At 42.3% G+C, this 17,301-nt stretch overlaps 1 protein-coding gene across 2 annotated transcripts; it reads right to left on the reverse strand.

Moving 5' to 3' along the window:
- Positions 1–516: 516 nt before the first annotated feature.
- Cd164 (CD164 molecule) lies at positions 517–13,378 on the reverse strand. 2 transcript variants are annotated; one of them, XM_075944827.1, is made up of 6 exons: positions 13,023–13,378; positions 10,312–10,398; positions 8,940–9,011; positions 7,902–7,940; positions 3,933–3,989; positions 517–2,905 (listed from the first exon to the last, which is right to left on the reverse strand). In XM_075944827.1, exons 1-6 carry the CDS (start codon positions 13,180–13,182, stop codon positions 2,736–2,738), a joined length of 585 nt encoding a protein of 194 aa, XP_075800942.1. In that variant the 5' UTR covers positions 13,183–13,378; the 3' UTR covers positions 517–2,735. The 2 variants fall into 2 exon arrangements, with proteins under 2 accessions (XP_075800942.1, XP_075800932.1); XM_075944817.1 differs by having other exon boundaries at positions 517–2,902; positions 13,023–13,272.
- Between the last annotated feature and the right edge of the window lie 3,923 nt (positions 13,379–17,301).

Genomic DNA, 17,301 nt, shown 5'->3' on the forward strand with positions numbered 1-17,301 from the left:
TGTACATATATATATATATATTCACAAAAAGTGAGCATGTGAACAAAGCATACGAATGAGTGGTTTCTGGAGAAATGATCAAATACAGATGCTTCTGCACATGGTCCAGCAGAACCAGACTTCGCATGGCAGCATACGGCCTGATGCTCTAAACACAAGTCAAGTTTCATTTCTCATGCACTCTGAAGTAAAGAGCAGGATGTGGCTAGCAAGATGGCTCAATCTCTGGAACCCACAGAGATGAAAGGAGACCCAACTCCACAAAAGCTGTCTCTGACCCACACCTCTCTCTTGCTCACTCTTGGTTAAGGTAAGTTTGGAGGGGGGGATGTCCCTTTTATCCTCTGTACAGCTATCGTTTCTAAGGTTCGAATCCATAACCTTTAGGAACCATATACTAGCTTACAGAACACAAAAACAGTAGACAACCAAGCCTCAAATGGACAGGTAAGGCAAATACAACAACGTTAAATTTTATAATCAAAATGTGACACTTTTGATCAATAAAGAGACTAATTCAATAAACATGTATTTATTTTAAATCAGTTTGGTACACATACAGATTAGTTTTATAGTTTTTATTGAACTCAAATAGAAACTTCTAAGTACAGCAGTGTCTGCTTGTGCAGCAAGTACAGTAAAGGTAAAATAAGGTATTTGACAGAACTTGATCTTCAGGACAAATCAGATGAAAACTCTGAAAAGGTTTTTATATATCTTCTGGATTAAAAGAAAAAAACCAAAAATCATTAATGGCTCAAAATACTACCTTACTAAACAAAGGTGGGAAAGAGTGATGGCAGCTGTGAATTCTGTAGCAAGAGCTTATGTAGAGACTTGCAAAACGTCACTAACTGTCTATGATGTTAGAGCAGTGCTCAAAACTACAGGAGTTTCAAATTAAGTTACATTCTCAGAGAACTTGCTACATGTGCTGGACATTTATATGGGGCAAGGAAGTCACACAGAGGTAAATGACAATTACACCAATTTTGCCACCTTATAAGGAATGAAAATTCTGTGTATTTTCAAAAGAACTTTAGCACTTACTTAAAACAGCCACGGCACTGTAATAAATTTTGTGAGGTACCTAGAATATTATAATGGAAACAAACTGTGAGGTAAACCTATCTTTCCCCCAAAACCTTTGAAGCCAGAGATTTTAAACAAGTAAGGCACTTGAAAACATTAGGTGTATGTACAAATGTGCAAGTAACACAAACTTCAGCTGTACCAATAAGTGACAAAGAAACAGAAACTTCATTGTAAGAGTACAGGGAGTTTCACTTATGAAGAAAAGAACAAAGCAATGTCATTTCCTACTATCAACACTGGAAACCAAGTGCTAAACTCTGCTACTCTAAAGAAACTAACACAAAACTTCAAAGACATAGGACACCAAAAGCCCATTTCCAATTGGAGCCTCTAACTAGTCCATGTGTCAGAGGCAAGGGAGCACTAACTCTACAACTAAACAAACTAGCGTTTTACCTAAAGCTACAGAAATAAAAGTATGCATGATTACAGCACATGGGAACTGAAACCAAGGAGGAAGAAAAGGAGTCAAGAGAGAACAAGCCCATTCAGCCAGGGCATCATCTTAGAAATCCACTGCAATCTCCTCTCAAACCTCAGGGTTTTACGTTACACAGGTCACATCTGTTAGAAAACAAAGTGATTGTCTCATTTTAAGTACTAGAAAATGATTCTAAAACTCCTTCCTTTTCACCTCATGTAAAAACTACTTTTCAGGAAAACCTGGTGGAATCCTTAAGATATAGTAATATTTGGATACTCTGTGTACAGAGGGAAAGATAATCAAATCAATTTTATGTCTATTCAACAGCCCTATGAAAAATGTTAGATAGTTTCATATAGGAAGCCTTTCAGCTTAGAATTATTCTTTAGCTTCTATTTCTCCGCTCTGGAGAAACCAATGTTTAAATTAAACATTAACAGCATGTTATCTAAAAGCAGGTTCACTGTTGCTCACACCAACAGTTACATTCTCAGACCAAGCTTGACCTCCCACAATGTGAATACATTTCTGTCCAGCCGCCGTCTCAGTCTGTCTTAAGGCACTGTTCTGTTTTCTTAATACAGTGTTTTATGAGTATGAACAAAACCTGTTACACATTAATGGTCTGCATCCTTTCCTTTCTCTAAATCTGGAATGTGATTCCCTGCACGGCATCGTATTTCTAGTGAATCAAATACAACTATCAAGCACAGCCCTCTAAAGGTAGTTTAGCACTAGTCAATTCAGTCTCCTTTTGAAGTCAAGCCCTCAGTCTACCTGACTGGTGCCCATCTGGCACTCTTCTGAATTCTGGCCAAGTCACACCTGGAGTTAGGATGAAAAAAAACAGACTTTAGTTTTTAAATGACTACATTTAACTGCCAGTCAGGTTGCCTGCACAGGACACCACCTTCCATAGCTTATAGAGTCACATTTGGCATACCAGAGGAAAAACATAATCGTACAGCAGCAGCCACTCTATAAACAAAAGATGACAGCCACATGGATTCATGCACAATATTTTCAATATTCCTGTTAAGCAAAATGGTTTAACTGACTTTTCTTCAAGAACGATGCTCCACAATATCCTGTACGCATCCTTTGGAAATGTAAAGGTCCTGGAACAGTGGCTTCCATGTGGGACTTCATGAAATAGTATTTTGGTTTCAGTGAGTTACATACTAACTGCCAGTCTGCATTCATTGAATGGGTCTGCTTACAGAGTGTGGTAATTTCGTTCTTTAGATTTGCAGAATTTATAGAGAAAGAAGATCACAGCCTGCACGCCTAAGACAAGAACAATTCCTCCAATGAAGCTGGCTGCATCGAAGGTAGACTTCCGCTCAGGTTGGTAGGTTGGGGTCAGGGTGGTGTTTGTCGCACCTGCTATAACAACAAAAAGAATCCTCAATGAGCGGCATGGGTATTTACAATTTCCAGACCCACCCAGGCATCAAGTTTGCCATGAGTTAAATTCTATAAATAGGGTCTTCCTGAGTCAAGTTTTTCTAACACAAGTAACAATCTACATTTTCAACAAAGAAAAAAGTATATTAAATAGTACTCTGCTAGTTAATTTGTATTATGAGAAATCATTACAAAGCCATAAGGAAAACAAATTTAAAAACTAGAATTCCTACAAACAAAATATTAAAAAATCTAAATGTACTGCCAATAATTCTGTATTACGAAAAAGTGTTAGCAAGTCAGAAGAAATCTAGAATTATAAAGGGAGTAAACTGTTTCAAGAGGAAACAGAAAAGAGATTACTATGTACTTCAATGTCAAACTAGATGCCAATGTATTCTTGAGAAGAACATCACTGCAGGCTCTAGTAAGCTGACCAACTTTAACATTAGCCAGGAGTGGATCTTGGCTGGCAGAGTCAAGTTCTAGGCACTAAAAACCTCAAACAAAAACGAATTCGCTCCTAGTGTTTTCTATCCTGTCTGTGTGTGTGTGTGCACACACAGCATGTGTGAAAGCAGAGTGGTTTCACTAAAGCTGCAAAACAGCAGGAGCAGGAAGTCACAACGGTCAAACAGTAGGAAATAGCACTCGGATCCACGCAAGTCTAAGAAAATGAACATCATTTAAGAAGAACAGGGAAGTGGAAATCTTTTCAGACTTGTCTAACTAAAAATGATAATCTTACCTTCACCAAAACCATGAAGGTATCACACCTTATAAGTAACTGGTAGCCCCAAATTTGATTTTGCATCTAGGGCTTACAGAAAGGCTTTAGAGAAAACACTTACTAAATCTAAAGGGCCAGGACACATCAAAACTAGAAAAGGACCCTCGGCAGAGCATTAGGGGTCAACCACTGCCTTGGCTCTCTAAGTCATAGGTATCCACGAATAAACTGAACCTAGGTGGCAGAGTCACTGGTAGTTTATAAAGCCCCAATTACCTGATGTGACAACTGAGGGAGTAGGTGTAGGAGAGGAAGGCCGAGTTGTGGGTTTAGCTGGAATAAAAACAAAATACATTTAGAAACCTTAAATTTCTAACTTCCCAATTATCCAATATACAGTTTCTAAAACAACACTTTTAATTTTTTAGAGAACATATATTCTAACACATTTAGCCAGCATAAGCTTGTTTTTATGGTAAGACATATGTCTACATGTAAGACACACATATTAAGACAAAGACTGCAGAGAGACAAAGGGAACAAGTATATTTAGGGAAGAGTGTTACAGGTTTCATTCTTTTATGAACAATCTTGCTCCTATGACAAATTAGTATATATAACTGAAATACACAACTGAGTATATTATATACACCATGCTTTGCTTATTTTTAAGGGATCAAGTAGAATACTACACTTTGCAATGCAAAACCAGTCAAGGTCAAAGCATTAAGCAGGCATGGTTGGGTTTCAATAAAGCCTTATCTGCTAGCATGAGCACCCAGGGCTGGGGTAGCCCCTACTTGGATGATACAGTCTACCTACCTCACAGTATGAGGCTTGTACCGTCTAAACATAAAATAACCTCTGAAAATGAAGTTCTTGATTGCAGGAACTATAAACAGTGTCTACTACTGAGTAAAGTCACGAAGAATTCTTGTACCAGTACTAGAGGCTATACAGTGAGACACTGTCTCAAACAAACAAAAACCAAACAAATGAACAAAATTTTTAAAATTATAGTATAAAATGTGCCTGTGTATATACGGATGGGTGTACAGATGACATGGCACAAGTATGGAAGTCAACCTATAGGAGCAGGTTTTCTCCTGCCATGTGGCAAGTACCTTTATCTCCTGAGCCATTCTGCCAGCCCCCAAGTTCTAACATAAAGTTAAAATATAAAGCTCTGTGCTTCAACAATAATTATAAACCAACATTGGGCTTTAAGACAAATGTCACTAGTAAAAGGCATTGTTGGCATCCCAAAGTTAACAGGATCCTAGGAAGCCAACGTATTCTCATTCTCATAGGACTACGGTAAACTTCTACTAAGATTGATATAAAGGCTAATAAGATAGCCCAGCTACCAGTAAAAGCACTTGCTATGCAAACCTGCTGACCATACTTCCCTCCCTAGAACCTAGGTAAAGGAGGAAGAAAGCCAACTCCAAAAATGTCATCTGATCTCTACTCCATATGGCTCGTCCCATCTCTCCCCCAGAACTAAGCCCCCTAGTTATACTACTAATTGGCCAGTCCTGAAATCACATACATAGAAGAAACACTAAATAGACTAAGAAAGTTGTACACACACACACACACAGAAACATTTGAGGGAGCAAGGAAGGGAGCATGGGAGGGCTGGAAGGAGAAAAGAAATGGGGAAAATAATATAATTGTACTTTAATTAAAAAAAAAAAAACCCGGGAAACACACACACACACACACCCAAATCCTAAGGACACCTTATCTCCCTCTTTTACCTCGCATCTTAAAGGGTAGTAACATACATAATTCCTACGTTAGAAGGCCTGACTATTTTAAGACTTATTTCCTTTCATAGTTTGTTTAAATATACCTGTTGTGAGACAATCTTTTTGTATACCATGAAGATATACCTTCTGATTGGTTTAATAAAGAGCTGAACGGCCAATAACTAGGCAAAAGAGGATAGGTGAGACTTCCAGAAAGAGATAGGAACTCTGGGAAGAAGAGAGGCAGGAATCGCCAACCAGACACGGAGGAAATGGGATACACAGAACTGAGCAGAGATAAAGAGCCATGTGAAAGAATGTAGATTAATGTAAATGGGTTAACTTAAGTTACAAGAGCTAGTTGGGACAGGCCTAAGCTAGAGCCAAGCTTTTATAATTAATAAGTCTCTGTATCATTATTTGGGAGCTGGAGGTCCAAAGAAAGTTCCACAACATATACCTTCTGTGTAACCAAACAACAATCAAGATATGACAAAATGAACTTTACAAATTAAATATTTATTAACTTCTTTTCAATCTTAAGATACTAGTTTTAGCCAGGTGGTAGTGGCACAAGTCTTTAATCCCAGCACTCAGGAGGAAGAGAAAGGTAGATCTCTGGGAGTTTGAGGCTAGCCTGCCTGGTCTACAAAATTAAGTTCTAGGACAGCCAAGGCTACATAAAGAAACCCTATCTCAAAAAAAAAAAAAAAGTTTTGTTTGATGTTATGGTAAGAAAATTCTGTAGATTTGCTATGTAGTTTTCACTATTCACTCTTTTGTTTGTTTGTTTTTCGAGACAAGGTTTCTCTGTGTAGCTTTGGAGCCTGTCCTGGAACTAGCTTTTATAGACCAGGCTGGCTCTGCTGGGGTTAAAGGCATGCGTGACCACTGCCTGGCCACTATCCACTCTTAAAGAATGGTAAAATTTATTCTTTTTGTTACTAGGTAAAACATTTTAACAAATTTAAATCGAAAAGAGTATTATATTGACAATATTTTCAAAATAAGACATTACTTTATTGACTATACCTCCTGACCTGTATGCCCTTTTCATTAAACAAAACCCCTAAATTATAATAAACTATTGGTTGATCAGGAGCACCATCCAGGGTAACATCACTTGTACTAAACACTTAACCCTTCCTTTTGTCTTCCACTCAATGAATCACCCACCTTCCCCACTTCCTCTGACATTATTTGGTCACTACACTAAAGGTACCATTTACACTGAGGAAAGGCTACTCAACTAAATGTACTGGAAAGAAATGGAAGGAGCTTCGGTTTCCTTAAACAGATACACTTCCTAAGGCAAGCCTAGCATTCTTCCACTTTACAGAATCACAAAAAGGAGAAACAAGACTCACTGAACAGAATGTAATACATTAAGAATGGTTTGGGGGATTTCTTCTGTCTATCCATATCCCAGGCTCACCATTTTCTCAGTCAACTATCTCCACCAAGTACAGAAGCAGAGCACTAACAGTCCACTAAGATAAACGTGGTAGTATTTGCAGGTTCTTGGCATGAACATTTCTACTATAACTGATTTCAAGTCCACTCTGGTCTTTTATTTTGCACAAGCCAAATAGTACATTTTATTAAAATACAAGTCTGGTCCTATGAGGACCTACATGCTTCGATACCATCTAAGTCTCAGAATACAGAGCATACAGAGGAACTTCTGAGTTTTGCTTTAGATTTGCCAAGTTTACCAAGTTTATTGTCACCCAGTATAAGACACTTAACATCTCACCATACCCTCACCTCTCTTTGGTCAGTGTGAACCCCCTGTTTCATTTGGCATGTTTCCCCTTTTTTCCCAGTGTTGTGTCAGTCAGTATCTCCCACAGGCTAATCCATCTCTATCTCATCAACACACACCTACAGATTCCCAACATACAATGCTCACTGACTTCATTCATTTTTCTGGTAGCACAAAACTAGGGGCTAATTAGTTCTGTCCATACCCTCTCATCTGGCCTAGAATAGACAGTTTAATATACTCCCTTAAAGTTCTCATTGTACCCCTGAGATGAACTAACTGTCCAATCGTGGGTATAAGAAGTGAAGTATACCACCAGCTTAGAGTAAGAGGGAAAAAAACAACACAAACACACCTAACTATTATCCTTTGTCATAAAAAGTGCACACAAGACTCGAGGAAGTTAATTTCTGAAAACATTCTGGCACACTGCTCAATCATGACAATTGCAATTTCCTGTCTGCTTTTCTGTTTTCCGAGATTTATAAGACATCCACAAAAAGCAGCCCAAGGCCTCGATGTACCAACTAAGTAAACCTATTGAAGAGTCACTAAAAACAAACTACTCCAGAGTCATATGCACCACCACAAGGATACACCTTTACACCACTGTTGTAGTCATGGCTAAATGAAATTTAAAACAACACCAACATCTCTTAGCCAGTAAGTTATCAACAGGCCTTTACACTCCCCAACAAACAAGGAAGAGAAAATCCTCTGCATTACCTGTAGAGTTGGTTGGCACTGGGGTGGCGGTAGGCTCGACTGAAAGAGAGAGACACAAAGTTGTCTAAGCTCGGAACAACAGCTTCCCCACCTGGGAACACTACCTGCAGCTTTATGACATGCACTCCACCCCTGGAAGAGACAGTTACTCACACCCAGCACTAGTTTCCCTTTCTTTAGAAACGAAACCATCAATTTTCAGTGGCATCTCACTTCCTCCTAAGATACTTCTTAGCCTTTCTCACAGTTTAGCCACACAGTTTATAACAAACATCTACAAGGCAAATACAGGCCTTATGTTTTCTCTTTCCCTTCTTGTAGGCAAGGGGTAAAAAAAAATCAATGTGATGGCTGGAATATTAGACAGTAACGTCTAAACATTTTTGGGAAAGGTCGAGTCTCTTGCTTATATATGACTTACACAGTATTATCCATTCTACACAGGATAAAATTAACCTAATACTAATCTAACCCGTTAAATTCACAGTGGAACGGAAAAAGTCATATTAAAATTAAACAGTCAAGAGTTGTCATCAATGGTTAGACATTTTCTACAAAAATACTTCATTCAAATTGGAATTTGATTTCCCCATTAACTTTGAGTAACATCAGAAAAAAACAACCGTTGGTTAGCTGGGCATGGTGGTCACTGCTATATGGGAAGCAGAGGCAGAAAATGAAGTTCACACTGAGGTAGATAGTTCGAGGAAGAATGAGCAAAAGAAAGGGTCGGGGTGCAGGGAGAAGAACCAGCTGTTTCAACTAGGATTTTTTCAGGGTAAAGAGTAAAAGTCAAAGAATAATCAAATCCCTCTAATACAGAAGATGAATACAGACATTTACTTAGTTGTAACACTTGAAGGGAGGAACTAAACAGTGCAGGAAATGAAAGACTTACAGCTGAATCACGAAAACAAGATTTAACTATCCTTTTTATTAATGGGAATGGTCTGGTGGTGTCTAAATGTAGCCCAGTCAGAGTAAGGCAATGGTCTCACCCACCCTCTGTGGTCAAGTCCCCATGAGGGGAAAACTTACCAGAACAGGACTCAGTTTTGTTCAATGAGGTACAATTATGTACTGATGCACTTGAACAATACGTCTTATTTTCTATGAAAGAGAGAGAGAGAACAATTACTTACATCACACCTCTGGCTTTGCTTTAAGCTCTAGAAGACTACTACTACAAAACAAAACAAAACCAAGCCAAATGTGGCTGATACACACCTGTGACTGTGACCCCAGCGCTCTGGATGAAGGCTCTCTCAAGTTTTCAAGCTTGAGAGCAATAAAAACTGCTATTCCTTTCCCACCGTCTTAGAGACAAATCTAAGTCATCTGAGTATACTGACCAGATTAGTTGTCCACAGTATCTAAATCGTTTTCCTAAATAGGCAGATTTGGAGTGATAACTGGAGAGCCTTCAACAACAAATCTTAAGACAGAGGACATAATCTCCAAACCTCAACAATTCCTACGTACCAATCATAGGGGAGGGGATCTACCCTCAAGTCCCACTTCATAGCTTAACAATTTGCACCACACAATGATAACTCCCAATACTTTAAAGAATGTTCTGAACATCATGTGCTACTCACAGAATACTAAATAAAGGAACTTAACACATAACTTCACTTTTTACTGAAAAAGCAAAAAAACCATAGCCTGCACCTTAGGGGTACCAAACAAATAAAAAGGTAAAGTTCTTTAATAGATTGCTTTGCTGACAGAGAAAGCTGCAAGTACCTCACCTTAAGAAAACAGTGCAACTCAGTGTAAGTCTATAGTGTAACTCAGTCTAAGAAAAACTCTTACATTTCAGCAGACTTCCATCTAGTTCATAGCTGTCAAATGGAATCAGCTCTCCCTTCTTATTCCTCCTTCATATCTAAGCATTCAACCATGTCATAGAAGGTCTCTACAGTTCATCTCCCAAGACAATGACTCTACTTCCAAAGGAAAATTTCACACCATTTTCAGTTAAATCTAGCACACTTTAATCCTTCTGAAGATCTAAAATCTCTCCTTTAAAAGCTACTAAATCTTAACAGGCAAGTGTAAGAAATCCAAGGGAAATGTAAAGCAACTAGTATGTTTATGGAAGGATTAGATTTGGAAAATAAATACTGCCCACTATTTTAAATATGCTCAAGGATTTCGTTCAAGAATATTCAGTAGGGGGCTGGAGAGATGGCTCAGTGGATGAGAGCACTGGCTGCTCTTCCAAAGGTCCTGAGTTCAATTCCCAGCAACCACATGGTGGCTCACAACCATCTGTAATGAGATTTGGCTCCCTCCTCTGGCTTGCGGGCATACATGGAGGCAGAATGTTGTATACATAATAAATAATAAATAAAATCTTTAAAAAAAAAGAATATTCATTAGGGCTAGCGACTTCAAAGTTTCTTACCTTCTTTGCATTCTATCCAAAAGCAGGTAGTATTAGCAGCGGAGGCATTAGTACAGGAGAAACAGCTGTTATGGTTCGCACAGATGTCTGGGGGGAAATTATGAAATTAATGAATTGATATTTCATTTAGCTTGTTCTACATCTTTTTCGGACAATAAGCATTTGATTTAGTTTTAATAACTAATAATTCAATGAAATGGTATGTTTATAAACTGGTTTATTAAGAAATTTCAGTCACAGGCCAACAAGATGGCACAAAGAGTACAGGTTGATTGTTGATCTCAGTTCAATGCCCTGGACCCACATATCAGAAGGAGACAAGTGATTCTTCAATGTTGTATTTGAACCGCCACTTGTGTGCTATGGCAAGTGTGTGTTTACACACATGCACATACACAAATATAAAAAAATATTATCAGCCTGGCATAGTGATGCATGCCTTTAATCCTAGCACTAAGGCGGAAAACAGGCAAATCTCTTTGAGTTTGAGGCCAGCCTGGTCTATACAGTGAGTTCCAGGACAGCCAGGGTTACACAGTGAGACCTTGTCTCAAAAAGCAAAAGAAATTCAAAATTCCAATCATCAACTCCGAATGCGTAAGTAAACTTTTGGAAAACAGGCTAGTGTATATAGTCAGTAGTGGGAAAAGATTATCAGACAATCCTTCACAAGACTGAAAGATACCCAGACATTCAGGGATTCAAGACAAAACATATAATAGGGAAACACCGTTATAACACCAACAAAGAGAAATCATTGCTTCCAAACACCAGAGAAAATATGAAGTTTTAAGAGTACAGATTTGAAAATTCAACTCTGATTCTGAAATCAAGTTACTTTCCCAGAGAGTCAGTCTTCATCAATGATTCACTTTCCAGGAGGGTTCTCGGCAACGAGAAGATACATCTTAAGGGGTCACATTCGTGTGTGTGTGTGTGTGTGTGTGTGTGTGTGTGTGTGTGTGTGTATGATTTAACAAATCAGCAAGGTATAGGTCAACCATGGTTCTCAACCCCAGAAGCTGGGAAAGGGGGTGTCCAACGACCCTTTCACAAAGGTCTCCTAAGACCAACAGCATATTAGATAGATTCATAAGGGTAACACAATTACAGTTAGGAAGTAGTAAGAAAAATTTTAATGGTTGGGGGTAACCACAACATGAGGAATCTTATTAAAGAGTCGCAGCATTATGGAAGGTTGAGAACCACTGCTCTAAACCGAACAGCCCCCAAACAAGAAAGACCTCAGAAGACAAGTAACAAGTCTGGATAAAGAAATGGACTTATAACGAATGCCTGCAACATTCTCCTTTGCCTTCGTCAGTTCTGCAGAATCACCGCACCCCAACCGTTACTGGAAACGGGATTGTCTGGTGGATGAGGGCTTTCACAAAACACACGTTCTTAAGACAGGCTAGTCAGTTTTGTTCGCCTGACGATGGTACAGCATGGGAAATGCTACTTCCCACACTGCAGCTTACCCTATCATTTCCAGAAAACGCAAGTTAAGCCCTCCGCGGGTATTTCAATTATACAAAGGCAATTAACTTGGCATTTCCAGGCTCCTCTTAAAAACAAAATGAAAAACCCACACATTACACTTCTGGGAGGAAACTGTCAAATAAGCAGAAGACAAAAATAATTTTGCTTTAACATCTTAACTGTGATAGTAATTTCCAGAACTGTTCTGATATTTACTTTGCTCATTTAAAAATATTTTAATTTTACCCTAGCAATCTTCCTGTGTCTAACAAGAAATCGGATATTACACGCACAGTTTCATTCACATTGCATCTTATAAAATGCTAAAACCAGAGAAGGCACTAGAACATTAACACTCGAAAAAAAGCCAATGTCAAGTCATCACACTTCAGCAATCCCCAGCTGAGTAGCGCAGTTACTGCTTGCCTAAACTAAGGACAACAAACAATCTAAACTAAACACCTCGTGCCTCATTACTTCAAATTTATCTTCTCAGTCTCCTTTACGTTGTCACGGCCTACGTCAATTTGTATAAGCCTTAACATCCCCTAGAGTTTAAACAAAAGGCACGTTCCTCCACCGGACTGTTGGAGAAGTCGACACTGGATTTCGACTAACTCCACAACCCTCAAAACACAGGACCCCGGGAGAGCAGTTTACCGGGCTCTTTCCTATCCCGCCCCGGGCTTCACCTCCCGTCACCCAGCCTCGAAGCACCGGCCACATGCGTCGGTCCGGTTCCTCCTTCCCTTACACAATCAAATCTCGGACACAGCCCTTACTCTGCCAAGTCAATGTGAAGTTCCAGGAGGCTGAATAGTCTTCGAGCCAAGGGGTGGGGTGGGGGGACCAATTCATCTTTAAGTTTCTCCCCGACCCCGGCCCCTACTTTCAACTTCCGGAGAAGCCTCGTGGGGAGGACAGCCCTGCGTGGACAAGAGCCTGGCCCGGGAGCCCAAAGTTTGCGCTCGTCGCCGACTTCGGGGCGCGTCGCCTCGCCTCGCCCACTAACTCCTAACTGCCACCGCGGAAGCGAGCCACGTCGCCGTCCCGAGCTGCGGCGTGCCGTTCCCAGACACCTGGGGATGGCGCCTCCGCGGGCAGCGCGGTCAGCCCCGCGGCCTAGCTCGCCCGTCGCCCCCGCACCCCACCCGTCGGGCCGCGGCACACGGGCCGGGCGGCCATGTTGCGCGGGGTCCACCGGGTCGTCGCGTGTGGCGGGCGCCCACCTGGCAGCACGGTGGGCGTGAGCGTCTTCGGCACCGGCGTGCTGGTCGCGGGCTCGGTCACGTTGGGAGGTGGGCTGCTGGTGCCCGTCTGCGCCGTCGCCACGCAGAGCGCGGCCAGGCAGGTGGCGGCCCAGAGCAGTCGGCGGGAGACACCCGACATCGTGTCCTCAGGCCAGGCGTCCAGGAGAAAGCTGCGGCGAGCCAAGCTCCGTCCAGCCCTGCGTCCCCCTGCGGCGCCGCCCCCGAAGAGCCCGCCCCGCGGGAGCGCGCGGCGGTCACGTGAGCAGCCCGGCGGGGCGGGGCGGACGAAATCACCAGGAAGGGCCGCGGGAGGAGGAGCGGCGGCCGGAGGAGACCGCCTCCGTCTTGCCTTTGCGGGACAGCAGTCGGTGCTCCGTAAGCGGTCTTTCTCGTCCTGAGACTGCCGCGAGCGACGCTACGAGCCTTTCCGCACGTCTGCGGCAGGAACGTCCCCCGCCATGGCAAGGATGGAACAGTCCGCGTGATGCAAGAGGGGCGGGCACCGGGGCGGCCCGGGAGGCGGGCGGAGGTGTCACGTGACCCCTTCGGTTGCGCGCTTCCCAGCCCGGTTTAACCTGGAGAGTTTGGGACCTCAAGAACTGCTGAGCGTGTGTCGTGCCTTGGCGCTCGCTTAGGGCTCTGTAGGAGCCGCCTCTTCCTTGAAGTCTGATATAGTTTTAAGTGTGATATTGTTCGGGACTTGGGGTGGGGGGGGGTAACTACGGAACCACGTGATCAAGGAGTTTCTGCGGGGCCGCCTGTTCAGTGCGGGCGGCTGTGGGTGGGACCGAAAGTGATCTTCGCTCCCCTATGCCCCCGCGTCACTGCCGCCACCGGTGCCCTTGCCCTACCTGCTCCTTCGGAGTCACTAAGAGAGCCGCAGTAGTGGCCGATCTGTGACTCTTCCCCATTCCTCCTACCCCGATGAGTAGTCTGACGGCCAGCGATGGAAAGTACTCACGTCCTCTCTCACTCCCCCACCCCTCCACCCCCACGCACATCACAGGTGAGGAAATCCGAGACTTGGGAAAGTGACCTGACCCTGATACCAGGATTGCCTGGTGCCAGAACTGGTATTTTCAGGGCCTGTTGGTGCGGTTCAGGCTCTCCGAGGTCGTGAGCGCCATCTGATGCTGAGTCTCACAAAATGCTCAATGCTCTTCATGCTTATATTGTGTTACAAAAACTAGACTTGAAAATTATATGTAGAGCTAGGGATGTAGCTCATTTGGTAGAACAATTGCTCCTCAGGCCTGTGTCCCTGGGTTCACTCCCCAGCGTATGTAATACTGTTTCAAATGGTTAGCTTTTTTCGTGTTTTAATGTTCTAATTTAAATGCCATCATTTTAATTATGTGTAATTTACCAGAGTAACACAAATATTAGCTGTTTCGGTGATAAACCATTGATGAACAGCTTGTCATCTGAGTGTTCAACTCTAGTCCTCGGATTCCATTTAGTCTTTCCAAGGAGACAGTTTCATAACTAGAAACAGTTGACTTGGTTTATTTTAATGACCTCTATAGAACTAGATCAAGGAACAGACTTTAGGTCCAAAGTTATTTTCATCATTCTAGAAATAGATCCGTTTTCAGCTCCTACGAGAGCAGAATTCTGTTTCTTGTCTTTTTCTGTTGTTGTTTTGTTTTTTGAGACAGGGTTTCTCTGTAGTTTTGTGGCCTGCCCTGGAACTAGGTCTTGTAGACCAGGCTGGCCTCGAACTCACAGAGATCCGTCTGCTTCTGCCTCCCTAGTGCTGAGATTAAAGGCGTGCGCCACCACCGCTGGGCCTGTTTCTTGTCTTATCCCTCAACTTTGGCACTATTGTTATTGCAGGCTAGCAGTCTTACCTGTCTTGTCATGACAGCTTGGGTACTAGCGACCTGGACTCTATCTAGGAGAAACCAGGACATACACTATTCTTCCCCTCTGTCAACACATACCCCTAACATTTTCAGTGTTCCCTGATGGTAAATAACCAGCCCTAGTTGAGAAACATTGTTCTAGACGTTTCTGTTGGGAAGGTCAGCTGCCCCTCAGGTTGTTTCCTCTTAGATACTTGGCCTGCGTGCGATTAAGATTACAGATTGTTATTATTCTTCACAGAACAGTGTATAGCTCTTGTGAATCTGCTAGCAGCCTGAGCTCCCTCTAATATTCTTAAACAAACAAAAAGATTGTTTCTCTAAATACTTTCCCCCAAACTAACAGTCTAATACTCCACGCAAAAGCTGGGAGAGCAAGTACCAGTGGACCTTTAAGAGGTGGGCGTTTGGCTCCACTGCTTGGTAGCAGGGAACAGAATCCTCTCCCACGGTTGTGCTGATGTGATTCTCTCTTTCAGGTGGAAAACCAAAAGTCTGTAGGCCATGTGAGCCTTGAACTTAAAAGGAAGAATTCTCGGCATGTAACATTGCAGGACCAAGTCCCACACAATCTTGCAGCTCTAGGCCTGACAGCTAACTACATGTGTTGCCCAACATTTCCTTTTACACATACTGGAAGAGAGCGCTCAACTGACCTAACATTTCTCAACCTGTCCAGTGCTGACCTAGTTTCATTTCATTGCTGTGACAGAATATCCCAACCAAAGAAACTTTATCGTTGAAAGGATTTATTCAGTTTGCAAATCCACATCACACACCATCATTGCTGAGAGATCTAGGAGGCAGGAACTTGAAGCAGTCAGTCTCACCCATAGTTGAAAGAGAACGAATGCCCTCGCCCAGAGAATGGTGCTGCCCACAATGGGAGTGTCTTCCCATTTCAATTAACGCAAAATAGATAGAGGCCAGCCTTGTCTAGATAGTCCCTCACTGAGACTTCCCAGGTAATTCCAGATTGCATCAGGTGAAGACTAAAAACCAGCCAGCATAGCTACCAGACTGCCCCTCTTAGCCAGTTGCAGACATCTACAGGAGCGCCCCTGAGCTGGCTGTCCTGCCTGTTTTCTTTCTCATCTGGATCATCCTGATACCGTCCTTCTGCCTAGACCACTCAACCCTCTGGCATCAGGGCCAGTCTCACTTCTCCCTACAGGACTCTCAAGCTAAGATTCACTCCCTCTAGAAAGCTTTCCATGAAAACCCATAGGAGTCCTGCTTCCTGTCCCCCAGACCACGGGTGCGCCACTGTGCTTGCCGGCAGCAAAGCACACACCTCTTTTTATTTGTGATTTTTCTCTCTTACTAGATCATGAACTTGGAAAACCAGCGGTGCTCACCAGCTGATTCCCTGCTGCACTCATGATGCTTATATACAAGGCACTTAAATATTTTTACTTTTTAGAAAAGCCTGGGAAAATGAGCAAACTGGTTCATTTGGGCCAGTTGTCCACCTTTGCTGAAAAAATAGCTGTGTCCAAGCTCAGGAGAGCATATACTACAAGTAGCTCCCAGGATATAGCCCTAGCCCCTCTCTAGCTATGGATCAGGGAATTACATGCATAGGAGGGTATGATTGGGAAGTAAGGATTGGAATCTATAATACAGGCATTTTTATTACATTTGCAGAGGCTAGAATCTGTAATGTAGTATTTTGTTGCATTTATTTATGTTACGTTGGTATGTGCAAGCATGATGCACGGTGCCATGGTGCCTTTACCTTCTGAGCCAACCTTGACCTTAATTTTAAAAAAAGATTTTTCTTATTATGTGTATGAGTGTTCACCTGCATCTATGCGTACCACACGTGTATCTGCTGCCCAAGGAGACCAGCAGAGGATGCAGATTCCCTGGACCTGGAGTTACAGATGATTTTGAATTGTCATGTGGGTGCTAGGAACCAAACACCAGTCCTCTGTGAAAGAAGCAAGTGCTCTTGATCACTGAGCCATCTCCCCAGGCACCCATGACACAATTTTAGCATGTATACAACTTTCAGTAGAAGGGCTGTAACGAGCTCGAGTTGGAGCTGATTTAGAACACTGAGACTCCCCAGTTACTAGCATGCAAAGTAATAACAAAAAACAGCTAAGAGACTTTTAATAAGATTAATAACAGATTAATAATTTCTAATTTTAAATATTTTTTTTAAATTTGCGTATGTGTGCATGTGTGTGGGGGTGTCCCAGAGGCCAGAAGAAGTTATCAGATGTCCTGGAGTTGGAGTTGTGGGAGGTTGTGAGCCACCAATATGAGCACCAAGAACTGATGTCCTCTGGAAAAGCAGGAAGAGCTCTTAGCCAATCATCTTTCAGATTTTTAACGTTAGTGTGAGGGTATGTATGGTAGTACTGATAACACACCAGAGACATTTC

Source organism: Microtus pennsylvanicus, chromosome 1 (assembly GCF_037038515.1).
Source record: "Microtus pennsylvanicus isolate mMicPen1 chromosome 1, mMicPen1.hap1, whole genome shotgun sequence".
NCBI lineage: Eukaryota > Metazoa > Chordata > Mammalia > Rodentia > Cricetidae > Microtus > Microtus pennsylvanicus.

What these genes read in the sequence shown, in the direction of transcription:
- Cd164 (XM_075944827.1), bottom strand. Translation starts at nt 13,182, where the DNA reads ATGTCGGGTGTCTCCCGCCGACTGCTCTGGGCCGCCACCTGCCTGGCC. An exon ending in CACGCCCACCGTGCTGCCAG is followed by an intron (nt 10,399 to 13,022) that starts GTGGGCGCCCGC and finishes ATTTCCCCCCAG; the next exon opens with ACATCTGTGCGAACCATAAC. An exon ending in TTGGATAGAATGCAAAGAAG is followed by an intron (nt 9,012 to 10,311) that starts GTAAGAAACTTT and finishes TCTCTTTCATAG; the next exon opens with AAAATAAGACGTATTGTTCA.